This window comes from Puma concolor, chromosome A1, assembly GCF_028749965.1.
Source record: "Puma concolor isolate L17-30 chromosome A1, mPumCon1.1.hap2, whole genome shotgun sequence".
Classification (NCBI taxonomy): domain Eukaryota; kingdom Metazoa; phylum Chordata; class Mammalia; order Carnivora; family Felidae; genus Puma; species Puma concolor.
In genome coordinates this window covers 171,368,586-171,387,045 of record NC_141667.1, presented here as the reverse complement: position 1 = coordinate 171,387,045, position 18,460 = coordinate 171,368,586, and the positions used below count along the sequence as shown (strand labels likewise).

The window sequence follows — 18,460 nt, the reverse complement described above, 5'->3', positions numbered from 1 at the left end:
GAAAAACCTGACTGAAAGCCAAAAACCCTGGCTCTGCCGCTTAGTAAAGACGTAGACGTAACTTTCACCAAGTTACCCAACCTCTCTGTGCTTGGTGTCCTCATTTGTAAAAAAAAAAAAAAAAAAAGCAAAAAACCCCACAATAATAGTACTTGCCTCCTAGAATTGTGAGAATTGAAATAATCTGTTTAACAGGCTTAAAACCATGCCTGGCACAGAGCAGAGCACTATATAAATATCTTTGTTATTACTACAAAAAACAGAAGAAAGCAATTGGTACTACCTTGTCATAAAAAAACCAGTGATTGGCCATTCTGCCTCCATATTGATGAACAACATAAGAAGCAGGGTGGTTTTGCGTGTTCTAGATAAGCAAGAATCTCAGAAAGTAAGAGTGGCTGTGCTGTAATGGATAGTGACACGGTTGTAAAAGCCCCTTCTCTGTGACAGTTTTCCATGCCAGCAAGGTTAGTCAATCCACCCCGGCCCTTTCTAAGGATGCACGCTCCAAAGATTCCTTCCCCTACGGCACCGCAAAACATGTGGCATCTTCGGGGCCTCATTCATGCTAACTGTTCACCTGAACGGTCAGGGGCCCCTATGCCTTCTGTAAAACGGGGCTAGGCCTGCTTTGGATGCTAAAAATTCGAGGACATGTCCTTCCTGGAGCTGATGATGATTTAAGTGCTGTCCGCCTAAGTGGAAAAGGATGGGTGAGATTAGCACTCACGGTGCCTAATAAATACCAGGTGAAAGCCCCTCATTAGCCAGACCTTGCCTCTTGGCAAAAGGAAAGCTGCTGGTAAGTGTAAGTCTGGCACATCTTAGGGCTTGTAAATGTGGGCTGAATGAAAAAATGAATAAACAAATCAAGGGGAAAACCAACAAGCGTAGTGAAGGCTTATGGCTCTGAATAAGTGAACGTTCCTGATTTCGTCATCCGGGAATACCTCACTACACAAAGCGTACAGGAACTTCTTTCCTTCAGCACTCGGTATTTTAAAAACAAAAAAACTACTTACAAAGTTTCACCAATGTAATTAATATCATTAATCATTTCTAAAGATGCCTATAAGGTCGAAGGACTTTATAAGCATAATTGGATTAACTCAGTTACAGCCATCTGAAGTTTTATAGGATCTGTACAACAACATAATCATGGCCCATAACCTTCAACTTCAGTGTCTGTGTCTTTTTTTTTTTTTAATTTTTTTAAATGTTTATTTATTTCTGAGACAGCCTGAGCGGAGGAGGGGCAGAGAGAGAGGACGACACAATCCGAAGCAGGCTCCAGGTGCTGAGCTGTCAGCACAGAGCCTGACGCGGGGCTCGAACTCACAAACCGTGAGATCATGCCCTGAGCCGAAGTTGGTAGTTCAACCGACTGGGCCACCCAGGCGCCCCCCCCGGGGTCTGTGTCTTAATTCACTCCTTTGGCTATTTCTAGAGTAAACAGAACTTCAGGGAGAGAGAAGGTTTTCCCAGGCAATACACCTACTCATCCAGCCAGAAGCTGGGCCTCCTGCCCTCAGGGTTTCTCAAGCAGTCAGCTAATCATGTGTTTATTCAGGTATCAGAAGTGAGAACTCAGGCTGGGTTTTGAATACCTGAAGAGCCCAGAAAAAATAACACAGAGAAAAGCTGTCTCTAAGAAGATATGTTTCAGAAAATACTTCATGAGTATAGCTAACACATGAAAATTCAGCTCTTCTTCATCTTCACATCTTTCAACCTCCCCAAGTCCCCAAATAAGACCTGTGTTGCAGTCCTCCGACGCCTCTCGAAAGTAACCCAGCAAAAGGGCACCACAAACGACATACCCCGGCCACTTCTGACTCTGATGCCACATCCTGTTCCTCTAAATTACTGAGCAGTAACAATGAGAATAAATTAGTTCCAGGAATTTAGAGTTGGGAGGGGGTGGGTGGGCAAAAATACGTATTCAAATGGAAGCAGGGTAACTAACCTGCCGACGTCAAGAACATCCTGATTGCTCCCCTGTTAGCCATTCACACAGCCCACGAAGTCATTTTCCAATGAGGTTGGCAGTGAGCCTGCTCAGGCATGGAGAAGTTTCACCAGGCGCTGCCTCCCCCGCTTACTGTCCCAATGAGGGGACGAGGCCCGCTTATGAAGGTGTCTGGAAGTTGAACTTGCAGCCTCGGAAACTTCATAACGTCCAATGCTTCTCTAAGAAGCACCGGCTTTACCTAGCACCGAACAAGCAGCGACACTGCTAAGGGAGCCCTTAACTGCTGCCCTGGCAGAGGAGAAACAAACATTATTGCCAAAGAAAAGCAGCAAGAGGACACTTCTGATAGAAGTTTATACAGAACAAATATTGTAAGACATATTTATAGTCAGCCCGCAAAGTCATTTTTCAATGACTGTACCTTGTACTAATTGCAAAGAATTGGAAACAACCATCAAATTATGATACTGCTATAGAACTGAGTACCATACAGCCATTAATAATGACATAAATCTATAGATGGTGACAAATGTGTTTTTGATCTGTTCTGGGAGAATATTAATGCAGAAATCTATAGTATAGTACATTTTCCAAACACACATACCACAATGTTATATTTTTATACACACAGGAGAAAGTCTGAAAGTATATACACCAGGGGCACCTGGATGGCTCAGTCAGTAGAGCATGTGATACTTGATCTCAGGGTCGTGAGTTCAAGCCCCACGTTGGTTGTAAAGATTACTAAAAAAATAGACAAAACGAAAAAGAAAGTGTATAAACCAAATAATTAATTTGGGGCACTTTTGGAGTAAAGGTAAGGGCACTTTGTTTTTCCCTATTTCTACACTATATTTCTTATTACATGCATTAATTGATTTTGTGCCTTCTAAATTAGGTAACATTTTCCCCAAGGACTGATTGTGTACATAACTAAAATCGGCAAAACTTGATTTCAAAATGCTATGCCTGGGATAAAGTAAGTTACTTACATTTAAATGTTACAAATGTATTCTCACCAAGTACGTGGGCTACTAACATAATAATGCAGAACAACAGCGCTGCAACAAATAGATCTCATGACTGTGCTGGCATACTTTTTAAAAAACATCTTGAAAAAAGGCTGTATTCCAAGCAGTTTATTGAATTTTCATTTGCAGTGAGCAGCGATAATCACAAGTAAGATGATCTGCCCTGGGCAAAGGCTTAAATATCCTTGCCTCTCTTATCCGATGTTAGCTCTTTTTATCTTGCTCACGCAGTGGAAGAAGAGAAAAAAACCACTATCAGATAAGAAACAGTTCCTTGTTGTATCACTGTTGCCTTCACCTTTCCCTCACATCTCTCTGCAAGTGCACAGAGCCCAAGCTCCCAGTGCTGCCAGCAGCTTCTGGGCCCACCAGGAGCAGCCTGCACACCCTTCACAGTGGAAAAAGAACTCCCAGTGTAACTGCCTGGGGTGAGATTGACATAAACAAGTAACTGGCCTAGAAAGAGAAGGAAGTTTTTTATTAAGTAATCCCTACGCCCACCGTAGGGTTCCCACTCAGGACGCCAAGATCAAGAGCCACATGCTCAGGACGCCAGGTGGCTCAGTCGGTTAAGCATCCAACTTCGGCTCAGGTCATGATCTCTCAGTTAAAGAGTCCAAGCCCCATGTCAGGCTCTGGGCCGACAGTTCGGAGCCTGGAGCCTGCTTCAGATTCTGTGTCTCCCTCTCTCTCTGCCCCTCAGTCCCCTTCTAAAAATAAATAAACATTAAAAAAAAAAAAAAAAAAAGAGCCACATACTCTTTCCACTGAGCCAGCCAGGTGACGAGAAGGAAATATTTTAAAAATCACTTGTCTGATTAAAAAAAAAAAAAAAAAATCACACAGCGTCTTTCTATAGTGTATTTAAGCCTCTGGATAAATATTTCTACACATCTGGAGAAACACTGACAAAAGACTTTTAAGAATATTCACAAGGGAACCCAAACCACACCACTTCCTCCAAGAAATCATAAGCTACATCAGCTAGGAGCTTTAACCAGTTAAATATATCCAGCATGGAAGGGGCTCGAGCTGCTCAATAGATAAATGAACTATTGTGCTGGCAGAAAGAAATCCAAGATAATGAGTAACATCTCTAAACAATATACCAGGGGGAAGAAAACTAAATCCCTCGGATGAAAATCTACAGTGAAAAAGCTCATCATATCTACTGACTTTCTCAGTTCATAGTTAGCAGCATAATTTTCAAAGCCAAACAGTATAAGGCAGCCTCACAGGTCACCGAGGAAAACAATTTAATTCAAATCCAACCCATTACAGGGAAGGTTAAGTTCAGATTACTAAAGACACTAATTGAAAATTAAGTTAATTAACTATATAGCAATCAAACCTCTGTTAAAAAAAAAATCACTATATAAAATCACTAAGTACTTGTTTAACAATCCCTTTAACAGGTCATTTGAAAGGCTCAATTGTCCCCTCTGCAGTGCATGCTGGTGGTTTTTTGCAGTTTGCTTAAAAAATTATGTGCCTTTATTGTACTAAAGAAATTCCGAGAGGGAAGCACAGCCTACTCATTGATGATAACAACACAACCATTTTTCACATTCCTGCCTTACACAGTCTACCCAGAGCGCTTTGAATTTATCCCAACTACCCGGAGTTTAGCTAATGATAAGAACGAACAGAAACTTTTCCAGCAATTGGTTCAAAGTTTAGGTTATTTCTTACTTTGTTCAAGGCTACCCTATTAAAATGCGTGACTGAGAACGCATGTGACTTCATTATGTTCCTTAAACCACCACCCCCATGTCATCTTAATTTTCACAACCATATAAATACATAATGTAAACACGTTTTCATCTTGCAAAGGACTTCTTTGCCAACCCTGTGGAAAGCATTTGCAATGCGCCTCCCTGGGTTTATGTTTGGCCACGCTGCTGCTAGGTGGGACATAATTTTGAACAATACAAAGTTGTTCTATACAAAGCAGCCTCCTGGAAACCACACTCGCCCAGAAAATGTCAACATTATCTTTCCTCCCAAAGAAAAATCAAAGTGCAACCAAAGTGAATCTGCAGAAGGAAGGAGAGAGTTCTCGAGAGACAGGCAGAACAGAGCAAGTTTTAAAACCAGAGTGCCAGAAGGCAGTGGGTGCGCACCCACGGGAAAAGCACCCGGTGGAGAAGACAACAGACGACCCCTCTCACCAGCACTGGCCCTGGGCTCTCCGCTTCCACTTCGCCGGGAGCCGCATCCTTGCGCTGCAGGGGGGATTCAATCACCAGCTCCTTTTTGACGCTTCGAGTGCTTGTCCTGCATTTATCAGCCTGCATTCTCGGCTGGAAACGCAAATCAGACAGTCTGCAACCGGGACAGCTGCGAGTCCCTGGCAGTGCGAGGCACACGCATGCCACCGGCCAGAGGAAGGAAAGGAAGCTGGCTTCCCGAGCGCAGTGGTCAGCCGGCTGGCTGGGTCGGCAGGGCCCGCGGGGGTAGGAGGGCAGGCCAGCGAGGGCCGGCCCCCAGGGCTGTTACTACTGCTCAGAAAATGGGAGGTTCCCACACGCCGGCCGCAGGAAAACAAACCCGAACTGTACAACACACAGTGTGCTGCCTCTCTGATAAAGACCGGCCTCATTGTGTCGGATCCGCACGGCGTGGGCCACATGGAGCCGAATCAAAACAGTGCAGTGTTTAAAAGAAAATAAGTCACAGTTAGACTCTTTCATGATTACTTCAAATCTGAAGCTCCTGGAGTTGAAGACACAGCTAGGTTGTCTGGGCGTTCTAAAATTCCTGTCGTTTCTGGATGGTTTCCTCCACGGTTAGGGCTAAACACCAAATGCTTGGCTGAGGACCAAAACGGGGAAGGGCAAAGAGTGAGGGGTTCCCATAACCTGCATGTGTAGGTGTGCAGGTGTAAGGAAAGAGTTTCCCCCGCAAGACAGACCTCAGCACGTGAAACTTAATTTATCTATTTTATGCCACAAAGACGAGGTCATCAAACAGTTTCATGGGATGCTACATATCATGGTAAATGCTTTTATTAAACAGAATATTACTTTAAATCAACAGGTGCATGGGTAATGAGCCCAGGATTGGAAACTGAGAGGATCACAGTAAAAATATAAGGCAGGGTCTCTCCCTTCAAGGAAAGTCAGAACTAGTTGGGAAGGCAAGGGGAATACACATCATATATGACAGATTAATATAATTAATACAGAGTTACACAAAAGCACAGGAGAGTAGCTGGGTCACCATCCCATGCTTCAATGGTGATAGCACCCAAAATGTGTTTTCCCAAAGCCTGCTATTTCTTCACATTATTAGTGGAATAATTTTTTAATCATTTAAAAATCTAAAGGAAAAACTAAAACAGAAGTCTTAAGGAATTTATTTAAAAATTACACGGAAAACGAGCGTTAAAATGGGATTGATACTAATCTGCACATCTTGGGATCCTGCAAAACTTCTCCCAGTTAGTTACTCTGCTTATTTCCCTGAAATCAGAGGATTTAGTAACAGTAGATAATAGAAGTAGTAGTAATAATAAGTAAACAATGGAACTAAGTGTTATTTAGCAAAAATAGGTGCCATAAGGTATACTACCCAAGGAAATGCATAAACTATCATAAAAGATACAGGTACAAGGCTCCCGCTTTCCAGGCAAAGTATTTGAGGCAGGAAGGGCTCAGAGGGGCATCACCAGAGCCAAGACGGTGCTCTACGCCCCTGTGTCCTCTTTTTTTCCCACCATGGCCTGCCGAGCCACGCCAGTCTATATCACTCAAACACCAGGAATCCTGAGTGTGAACATTAATTGTGTAATCAGTCACAAGGGTTCAACTAGTCCATTAAAAAATTAAGTTTCTACAATTATTTTTTTTTATATTTTATTTTAGAGAGAGAGCATGGGTAGGGGAGAGGGGCAGAGGGAGGGAGGGAGAGGAAGAGAGAGAGAGAGAGAAAGAGAGAGAGAGAGAGACAGAGAATCCCAAACAGGCTTCATGCTCAGTGCAGAGCCCAACTTGGGGCACAATCTCACGACCCTGGTATTGTGACCCGAACCAAAATCAAGAGTTGAACGCTCAACTGACTGAGCCACCCAGGCTCCCCTACAATAATTTTTTTAACTACTCCATTTCTCAACCTTGGCTAATCTTTCAGGGTAAATATACACCCACTTGCCAAATCTAGGTTCCAAAATAACATGATATATGAATTTTAAAACTCTATCTTCATAAAGTTACAAGAGGACAAAAAAAAACACACCCAAAACACAGAGCTTCAGTTACATAAATACAGAATTAAAGTAGCAGTTAAATAAAAACTTATAAATGTCCTATAAATCAGAAGAGGCAAGAAAGTCTGAAGCCACTGAGTCTCAGTTAAGTACAGCATAACCAACAACTTGAGCAACTTTTTTAATTGGCTTGAGAAGTTGTAAATAGCCCTATTCTTCCTCAATTCCCCATCTTCCTTAATTCACTGGCAGATCAGGACTTTGAGAGAAATGCTACCCTGTGTATTTAGTTAAAATACTCTGACATTCTGGGTGTCTGGGTGGCTCAGTGGGTTGAATGTCTGACTTCAACTCAGGTCATGATCTCACAGATCATGAGTTCCAGCCCCGCATCGGGCCCTGTGCTGACAGCACAGGGCCTGGAGCCTGCTTTGGATCCTCTGTCCCTGCCCCACCCCCACTCATGTGAGCACACGTGTTCTGTCTTCTCCCTCCCTCTCTCAAAAATGAATAAACATTAAAAAAAAATACTCTGACATTCTGTAAGTAATGAACGGGAACTTAAACGGTTATTTGTTGTATGAACACTACAAGTGTCCAGCATGGATAATTTAAGTAATCTTTGTAACAACCAAGCAGGTAACATGATTATCCCTATTTTACAGATACAGAAACTGATGTACAGAGGGGTTCCACATGTGCAGAAGGTGCTACAGTGAACGGGGGCAATATGGACCCAGTGTACACACTCTTAACCAAGATACTATGAACCAATTGTCTATTCCAATTATGCCAACTGTTAAAAAGCAAAATATGGAAAAGCTACTGATCAGCAATTAAAGATAAAGGCAGCATCTGGGTTTAGTCCCATCAAGGCTATGTAGTGAAGAGGTAAAAAGGTAAAAATGGCATGGCACAGTGCCAGGTACATAGTAGGTATTCATTTAATGGTAATTACTGTTATTGTTGTTATTCCCAGCTGAAGTAATTAGCCTTCATCTTAAATTCAGGGCTTTGGCTATGTGATCTAAAATGACAGCTTCACCAACCATATTGTGACAATACATTACAAAGTGCTTCAATTTAAAATCAATTGCTCTTGGGATGCCTGGGTGGCTCAGTCGGTTAAGTGTCCGACTTCGTCTCAGGTCATGCTCTCACAGTTCATGAGTTCCAGCCCCACATTAGGCTCTGTGCTGACAGCTCAGAGCCTGGAGCCTGCTTCCGATTCTGTGTCTCCTTCTGTCTCTGCCCCTCCCCAACTTGTGCTCTATCTCTGTCTCTCTCTCTCAAAAATAATAAATAAACATTAAAAAGTCTTTTAAAATTTTTTAATTTAACTAATTAAGGTAAATAATTAATTAAATGAAATTTTAATTAAAATTTGTTAATTAAAACATTTTTTTAATCAACTGCTCTTGGGGTGCCTAGGCTGCTCAGTCAGTTGAGCATCTGGCTTCCGCTCAGGTCATGATCTCGCAGTTCACGAGTTCAACCCCATATTGGGCTTGTTGCTGTCAGTGCAGAGCCCACTTTGGATCCTCTGTCCACCGCCCCCCCCCCCCCCACTGGCACTCTCTCTTTCAAAAATAAATAAACATTTTTTTAAAAATTAATAAAATCAACTGTTCTTTACTCTTTGCTGCTTGATTATGACAGCTGCCTTCTAACAGTCATCTTGAACCCCACGTACTCATCCCATGAGCCAGGAATCTCCTTCTTACAGTTTTCCTGTATTTTTCAAAATTTTAGCAATAAATTGATATTTCTTTTGTAATCAAGGAAAAAACTTTAAATTGGCTCTGAGCTTCCAGGTAGCCAGGACATTACGGCAAACACCATCAGTTCCCTAATTCATATCACCAAAAGGAGAAAATGTACCAAGCTGTAAGGCAAGAAAAAAAAATTTTTTTAAGCTTCTCATGCAGAGATTTGCATAAAAAGGGACTGATTAATATACTAGGTTCTCAACATGTGTATAGGAAATGCAGCCGCAAAGTTCACAATGCTTTCTCACCATGATCTCAGAGCATTATACTTAAATCCTGGGTAAAGGAAAGCAATTCTAAGAGCAAGATGGTCTTGTAATCTATCACCTTCAAATGGTCCAATTTATGAGAAGGAAATTCTCAGGACTTAGAGGAATGGAGTTACTATTGCCAGCTTTCCTGCTACATAACTTCTCAGGCTATGTCAAGTGCCCTGGTTCTGTTCTGCTCATTTGGGACAACCAAATGCTTTAGAAGTCTGCCAGTCTAGGAGAGTTACATGGTATAGTATTTAAGTCCATAACCTAAACCTCCAAGTACGATGTGGTTTCTCTAAAGGGTTCGTGAGATCGATATCTAAGGACATGAGAGTGACATCTGGTCAGAGCAGTCACAAGAGGAAATGCCATCTTAGAAGGATGGGAAGTAGGTGGCCAAGGTGTTCTTTGCAACATTTCAAAGAACAAGGTATATGCTGGACCTCTGGATTCAAGTCCACCAACATTTACTGAGCTCCTACTATCCAGCAGCCTCTAGTTCTTTCATATGTTACCTGGTTTAACTCTTACAAGAAAAAACAAAAACAAAAACACAAAAAAACCCATCTACTAACATTATCAAAGGTATAGAGTTTTACTGTTTAAACAGAACAGAGTAAACCCTGTGGGAAAGTAGGAACACTTCAGAAGAAGGATGGAATGAAAGCTTCTGTATAATGAGTTTCAGTTCTCAGATTTTAATATTTATTCAAATACAGATTGGGTACACAAAACCATGAAAACTTTAGAGAAGATTTATGGAAATCTCCAAGGGCAATTTTTTACCACAAAGAAGGCTAACTTTAGATTCTACAGCTCCCAACTTCCCCCTCCCACTGTAAGATCAAGCTCCATCATATTTTGAAAAGCAAAGAGTTTACAACCCTCTCACCCAGGATTCCTACACATGCCTTAAGACCAGTTTAAATGCCACCTTGTTCCTGCTAGCCAGGATTGATTAGCTCCTCTTCTAGCAACCCTGTGGGCATTGCTTTTATTTACCTCTATTTTGGAGCTTTTCACAGTCCACCTTTTATTAAGTTTGTATGTGTCACACTCTTCAGTGAGACTATAAATTCATGAGGGCAGGAACTAGATCTTAACCACCTTTGCATCTCCAGCATCTTAAGTACTGCAGGCACTCAAAACGCATTTGCTGAATTCATGCTTACGTTAGTTTTGTGTCACTGGTTATCTTTAGCTCTAAAGTAAAATTTAGTAGTTGTAGAAATATGCAAACATTTTCATTTGTTAATGGCCCAAATTAAGGCAAAAGCATTTAACTGTTAATAAACTGAAACCCAACAGACCATTTACTAATTAAAATGTTCCTTTCTCTCAGCTAAGAAAATATTACCCTGCAAAACTTGCTAGACACTTTTCAGACAAAGGTATACTTGGAAACAGTATAATTGAACCTTTAAGAATGCAAATAAGGGGCGCCTGGGTGGCTCAGTCGGTTGAGCGGCCGACTTCGGCTCAGGTCACGATCTCGCAGTCCGTGAGTTCAAGCCCCGCGTCGGGCTCTGTGCTGACAGCTCGGAGCCTGGAGCCTGTTTCAGATTCTGTGTCTCCCTCTCTCTGACCCTCCCCTGTTCATGCTCTGTCTCTCTCTGTCTCAAAAATAAATAAACGTTAATAAAAAAAATTTTTTTAAATAAAATAAAATTAAAAAAAAGAATGCAAATAAATTTTTTTAGCAATGAATTGTATAAAATTTAAAACTGCATTTTGCTGTAGCTAATAATCACATAAGGAGTAACCCATACGAGGAATAAATATCAATTACCTCAAGAAAATTTCCCACTCTTCTATTAGGGGCTCTTAGCATATCAGAAGGATATGTAAAACATAACAATTAATTTTAAAGGCTAATATATATATACACACACACACACACACACATATATATATACACCTTTAAGGTATGTATAAAGTATATTTAAATAAAATATATACATATAAAGACATAAACATAATTTGGGGTAGATTTACATATATATTAAACATATGCCTAAATATTAAACAACTATATATGCATATGTACATATATACATATAGACTACACACACACACACACACACACACACACACACACACACACACACACACGTAGTCTCTACTCCAAAGTAATCATCTATTTTCTCTTGTTCTGGGACAGTGAAACAGCAAGCACAAATTAAGAAAAATTGCAAAAAGAAGCAAATGATAGATTTTCCAGTGTATTGTCCCTGGTCAGATCGCGGGCCAAAGAAAAGAAAGGGTGTCAGGGAAATGATCTGCCCTTCTGAGAGAAACAAAAATATAGGATACAGAAGTCACAAGGAGCAGCAAAACAACAGGGAGTGGAAGTCACAGATGTAGGACACAAAGTGATAGTTACGGTGGAAGAGGGATATAGTGATGAAAAGGGCAACAGATGTGGGAGCAGGTAGAGATGGGAGAGGAACAGGTTTTCTGCATCAGACCCTTGGGGCCTCTTTGAAAAGTTAAAATAAAAACAAAATCTGATAGGGGCACTGGGTGGCTCAGTCAGTTAAGCATCGGACTCTTGATTTCAGCTCAGGTCATAATCTCACAGTTTGTGGGATTGAGCCCCATGCAGGGCTCTGTGCTGGCAGTACTGGGATTCTCTCTCTCCCTCTCTCTCTCTCTCTCTGCCCCCTCCCATGCACTCATGTGCTCTCTCTCTCAAAATAAATAAATAAACTTTTAAAAATCTGATATAAATTCTGATGCTCACCTCAACTTGTTTTTTGTCATCAGAGATCTAATCAAATGATCACAGAAATAGAATCTGCATCATCATCTAGTCTAGTGGTTCTTAGCCTGGAACTCAAGGCTGAACTTGGGGGGGTCCATGAACCCTCAAAAATTACATTCAAAATTTTGTGTGTGATTTTTCTGAGGAGAGGCCATTACAGTTTATCTAACATTCAGAGGAGGGGCCAAGGGAAGATCATCCACTCACAGAATAAGGAAACTGAGGTCCAGAGAAATGAGCTAGAGAGCCAACCAAAGTTTGGGGATACAAAGCTCTTCACCTTAGCAGGTTCAAATTCTATTTAAGTAGAGACAACAACAGCAATTTAAACACCAGGCACCAGTTAACTAAACAAGCCATCCAATGGCAATCACCACTGTCAACACCTACAGTCTGCTCATTCGTTGAGTGATGGCCAGTCAGCAAGTGGGTCATTACATGAAATGTCATGCCAGATGCACAACCCAAGGCCAATAAAGTATACCTCCAAAACAGGGCAAATCAGCAATCCAAACTATTTTCTGAGAACTTTTAATGACTTTGAGAAAATGCCCACAGTAATACACACATACAAGACTCAAAATAAATATGTGACTGCTGATTAACTCTGGTATGTGAGACTATCAGTAATTTTTTTTTTCTCTAAACCCTTTCCAAATGTTCATCAAAAGCACTTATTACCTCTATATTCAGAAAAAAAAATGAATATGCTGAATTGCAAGATAATGGTATAGAAAAAGCTCACATTGAGGTTTTAGCCCCCACTATACCACTCAACAGCTGTGTGATATTAGAAAAGTCACTTCAGGGGCGCCTGGGTGGCTCAGTCAGTTGAGCAACCGACTCTTGATTTCGGTTGAGGTCATGATCTCACGGTTTGTGATATCCAGCCCCACATCAGGCTCTGCGCTGATAGCATGGAGCCTGCTTGGGATTCTCTTTCTCTCTCTCTCTCTCTCTCTCTCTCTCTCTCTCTCTCTCTCCCCCTCAAAATAAATAAATAAACTTAAAAAAGAGAAAAAAAGTCACTTCACCTGTCTGGGTCCCACAAACTTCACCTATAAAACGAAGGACTTACACTAAAAAATCTTACAGCTCTACAGGTCTATACTAACCATTAAAACTTCCTTTATTGATTAGTTTCAGGGAAAATAAACCACTGCAATGAATGATAAACATTTCAATATCCCATTTCCCCACTACACACAAAAGAAAAACACAAAGACTAAATAGTAAATGTTTCTAAATGCAGAGGACCCTCCTCCAGAGGAGCAGGGACAGAGCTGAGGGGCTGGCAGATGACAAGGACCACAGGATGTTCTATCGGTGAGGAAGGATGTCACGGGGAGGCTGGCTGCCCTCTCCACACAGCTCTGGGATAAGCCCACAGTAATGGGACAGCAGAGCACAGGCTCTGAAGAAGGCTTTGTTTTCAGATGAGGCAATTAAGATGGAGAGTCCTTCATTTCTAGAGACTGCTCTCCAGTACTGGGGGTGCGAATTTAGGACAGCAACTTCACCCCCTGGGGGCCCCAGGTCCCTCACCTGGAAAAGAGGGATCAATGTCCACCATTAAAATTCTAACCAGATTGAGTACATTCCCAAGACCCAAGCGGGTAATGGATGTGTCCCACTGTGTGCAGGAGTACTGCATGCAGCCACAAATATTCAAGAAGCTTCCCAGTAAAGACAGCCTCACCTCCGCCCATGACATCCCCTTTCCCCTGCTTCCATTTTTCCACAGCCTCTATCACTATCTGGCATTCTGTATTCTATTTTCCTTATTTGTTCCATGTCTGTCTAATCCCAATTGAAAAAAAAAATCAAAGGCAAAGAAGCTCTGTGAGGGCAGAGATTTTTGTCTATTTTGTTCACTGCTCTATTCCCAGGTCCTAAAACAGAGTAGATGCTCAAAAGATATTTCTTGAATGGATTTAGAAGAGTCAGGATCCCCGCAGTCTGGAAATGGAACTTTTACACTCTGCACACCAATAGTTTTTCTGTAAATTGTCAGTTTATTTTAATCACAATAATGATACCTCAGCCAGCAGTGTCAAAGATTTGGTTTAGAGGTGGAAATTTACAAAGCAAAGGAAAACATAATGTTCCTGGGATTTTTCTCAAGAAACGAAACTCCTGGCCTGAGTTACAGAGGCCTGGCCAGCCACACAGCGTCACCTCTGACGGAGGTGTCCCAGCACATTTTATCTACCCTTGTCAGCTTTAAGCACTGCAGAAAGGGTGGCGTGTATGTGGTGTGTACACAGCAGACGATCCATAAATGTTTGCTCATAGAATAAATGAAGAAATTGCCTCATCTTGGTTTGATTCATCACAGACCCAAGCCTCATGGAAGTTCAAATGAAGAATTTTCTAATTTTCCTCTCTACGTGCCAAAGGTTGAGGTTAAGGGCCAGATAATGTATGCTTGGTGAGAAAAACAACCAAAAGCTTTTTTTTTTTAGCACTAAAGTTTTTCCTTCTAAATAAAATGCTTTATTCGGTTATAAATGGAAGACAAAAGTCCATTCTTTCACTTCTCCCCATATCCACCCCCCAGAGCAACCTAATGAAAACCGCAAATGACCACCCTCCAAGTTTATTGGTTCTGTAAAATCTTTGTGTAGGTTAACTTCACTTAAAGAGAGTTCCATCAGTGCTACTAAGGCTCAAAACTGGTGGACCAGGGCTCCTGGGTGGCTTGGTTGGTTAAGCACCCAACTCTTGATTTCAGCTCAGATCATGAGCTCATGGTTCGTGCGATCAAGCCCCATGTTGGGCTCTGCCTGACCTCGAGGAACCTTCTTGGGATTCTCACTCCCTCTCTCTGCCCCTCCCCCACGCACACAAGCACACCCACGCTCTCTCAAAATAAATAAGCAAATGTTAAAAAAACAAAACAAAACTGATCGACCACCTTGATTTATAGATGATGGGGATGGGGCTAGCTGGCAGAGGGCACAGGGCTCTGATTACTCCCTGGTGTCATAGTTCATGGCCATCAGCCACCTATCCTGGGGGCAGGAGAGAGGACAGGCCTCCAGGCAAAAGCAGGACACCTACTTCTGCAAAAAGGAAAACACCCCCCAGCTGCAAGGGGAAAGTCCACCAGGAGGAAATTTGGCAAAGTGAGTTATGGAGTACCCCCTAGTGCTTCTGGCCTGATTTAACTTGCGTTTAAAAGACAGTGACCATTTACAATAATACTGGTTCCCTAACAATAATTGGGAAATCCCCACCTTTAAAAAGCAGATTACATGCCCTGCATAAGATAAACTCATCAGCAGCAAAGATGATGTATCCCTTCTCATCCTGCTGCCTAAAGGATGGTTTTCCACTTCTTCCAAGCTCATTGTGATTGACTTCCTATGTGAAATCAAGAGACTGCCAAGGAATAGAAAACAAAGCCAGTTTTAGGGGACTCAAACATTATTCCTGGACAACACATCCTGACACGTCAAACTTTCCCCCATGCGTGCTTGCAAAAATATGGAACTAATTTGAATGAATTTCTTCATAGATAAGCTACCAATAAAGGGACCAGGGCAGGAGATACAAACACAGTGCATGGGAAGGGTCACATGCCAAGGAAGACACCAAGGTTTGCCTCCTCTGCACCTGCCAAATCAAAACACACACACTTAGAAACTGATGGTGGCGGTGGTGGCGACAGGAATGGTGACAGAGCTGTAGCCACCTTTGCTCCTTTACTAAAGTTGTTTGAATAGTCCTGTTACTTCTGCTACATTTCGGTGGTTTTATTTTATTTCAGCTGCCCCCTCTCACACAAGGGGAAAAACTCAAACAAGGGGAAGAATATGGTTAAAAGAAAGAAAGTGATGTTTAATCAGGTTCTGAATACTGGAACACTAGTGGCTGTGAATATTCTTCCACTGGCCCTTTCATAAAAAGAGCCCAGGTCTTGAAGTCCCTCTGTTGATTCAAAAATAGGTTAAACACAAAACAAACAAGGCTTCCATGTCACACAGAGCACTTAGGAACTCTCCAGGCACACACTTCCATTTATGCTTTGCCAAGACCAAAATCTATAAGCCAATACTTATTATTATTATTTTATAACTGTCACACAAGAATCTCAACACAAAGAGAAGAGGAAAGGGAAGATAATGAGTAACCTGGGGGATGGCAGAGGTGGGCAAGGAAACCATTACCCGAGTCCCTACTAGGTACTAGGCCCCCAACATACATTCTCATTTAATTCAGATCAATATTTTATTTTATGTTATGTTATGGTATGTTCTTTTAGAGAGAGAGTGAGTAGTGGAGAGGGGCAGCGGGGGTGGGGGGGAGAGAACCCCAAGGAGGCTCCATGCTCAGCACAGAACCAGAGGCGGGGCTCGATCCCACAACCCTGGAATCATGACCTGAGCCGAAATCAGGAGTTGGACACTCAACCAACTGACTGGTTCAATTTAACCCTTATAATAGTAACACTATATTAGGTGTTTTTGTTTACAGAAACTGGTGTTCCTATAAAGTTAATAACTTACCTTAAGTTTGCATAGTTACTATGCTTTGGAGCTATGTTTCAAAATCAATCTTAAATCTGGTAACTAAATAGATCAAAATTTTTATTTAAGTTTTATTTCAAACATAATTTCATCTCCCTTTTGAACAGAAATCTCCTTAGGGGAGCCACTGAAGTTTAATGTTAATAGCAGTTGTGTCTGAACTATGGAAATAATGCTTTTATTTTCCTTTCTTTCTACTTATCTATATATTCAAAACTTCTCTCAAGCATGTGTTACTTTAAACACATTCAAAAACTTTTTTAAAGCCATTTATTTACTATTTGGGAAATTTTTAAAAATTCATGTCCACAAAGTAGCTAATGCATATAACATGTTCCTCCAGGGGCACAACTTGTGGGAAGGTTAGTGAGGTATCCAATTCAGGAATAGAATTTAAGAAAGCACCAAAACTCAGTAATTAATATAGTTAAAATTCAATGAAATTCTCAAAAAATCAAAAATAATACCCCCAAAAAAATGTCACGATAAATAAAACTTGAAATGAAAATGGGTTCGGTATAAATGAACTTTATTGCCTCAGGCTCCAGCACGGCTCTGCTCAGCGAGGGCTTACTCTGGGCCCACCACTGTGATACACAGGATAGTTATTCCTCCATCAACCCTGAGACAGGTACTCTTATTTTACAGAGGAGGAAACTGAGGCACGAAAGTTAAGGAGTTAGTCCAAGGTCACAGAACTAGTTCAAGGTCACAGAGCTGGTACGTGGCAAAACCACTTTAAACAGGGTAATAAGGGGCCATTTGTACTTTCCTTGAGCATAAACGTAAAATCAAAGTCTGTTTAAAACTGCTCTCGGGGCACCTGGGTGGCTCAGTCGGTTGAGTGTCCAACTTCGGCTCAGGTCATGATCTCACAGTCTGTGGGTTCGAGCCCCGCATCAGGCTCTGTGCTGACAGCTCAGAGCCTGGAGCCTGCTTCGGATTCTGTGTCTCCCTGTCTCTCTGCCCCTCCCCCACTCACGCTTTGTCTCACTCTGTTTCTCAAAAATAAATAAATGTAAAAAAAAGAAAAAATTTTTTTTAAAAAAAACTGCTCTCCAAGCAAGCAGCTTGTCAGATAAAGATTTAAACTCAAGCTGAACACACATTCTTCTTCCTTAGATGATTAAGTGATTCAGTGGCAATTTGGGCAAAGACCCAAACCCCCACTACTAAAACCCCCACTACTAAAACCTCTTTTCTTTTGTTTAATTGTTCACACAGAGGTGAAACCTCCTAATCATTCAAAGTTTGGAACAGAGGGAGGGAAAGGGAAAATGTGAGAGCAAAGACTTTCCTCTCGCTCTAATTCCCCACAGGAAAGACACTAGAAACAGGCAGTATAACCTGGAGATCTGCCTCCTGAGGCAGGGCAGTCTCTCCACGTGCTGAACTGTGATGAGCCCCAGAGACAACCCTTGCTCCCCCCCCTCCCCCCACCCCCAGCCTGTAGGGCAACAAGGCGCAGAGGCCCTTGTGGTTTCCCTGCCCTCCTCACCACTGCCTGCCCAAGGTCTTACAGACAAAGACCACTGATTGTCTGCAATGCCTCCCCATGCCTCCAGAAATGCTACCTGTTAATCTGGAATATTCCCTTACCACCTCCTGATCTTAACCTGTCAAATGCCTGCTCACCTCTGTATGATGCAGATTCCAGAAAACACCCCAAACTGCTCAGTTGGAATCTTGAGCTGAGACCCGTGGGCCTGCGCAGCACCCAGGTGAGACCTCTTAGAGGCGTTCATCCATCTATGTCTGAGAATCACAGATCCTCATTTATTAAGTTAAAAGAGACAAGAACACCCACGATGTTTAAACACAGGTCCATAACAAGGAAATGTGGATGGGTTCCCGGATATGTCTCTGCGCAGGTATGACACAGATGATTGCCCTTGGCTGAAAGCAAGGGGTGGAGTAAGGATGAGGCC

General features: G+C 42.0%; 1 protein-coding gene across 21 annotated transcripts in view; it reads right to left on the bottom strand.

Annotated features, from left to right (window-relative positions):
- The window catches only part of DOCK9 (dedicator of cytokinesis 9), a 291,472-nt gene that overhangs the window by 176,237 nt on the left and 96,775 nt on the right, over nucleotides 1-18,460 (bottom strand). For 3 of the 21 annotated variants that reach the window (XM_086708902.1, XM_086708946.1, XM_086708941.1), the window contains exon 1: nucleotides 5,175-5,548. The exons of 14 other annotated variants lie outside the window; for them this stretch is intronic. In XM_086708902.1, coding sequence (XP_086565028.1) covers nucleotides 5,175-5,300 — 126 coding nt within the window. In that variant the 5' untranslated portion in view covers nucleotides 5,301-5,548. Of the gene's footprint in view, nucleotides 1-5,174; nucleotides 5,550-18,460 lie in introns of those variants that run through there. 4 more of the 21 variants (XM_025923562.2, XM_086709001.1, XM_086709014.1 and 1 more) reach the window with 2 other exon arrangements.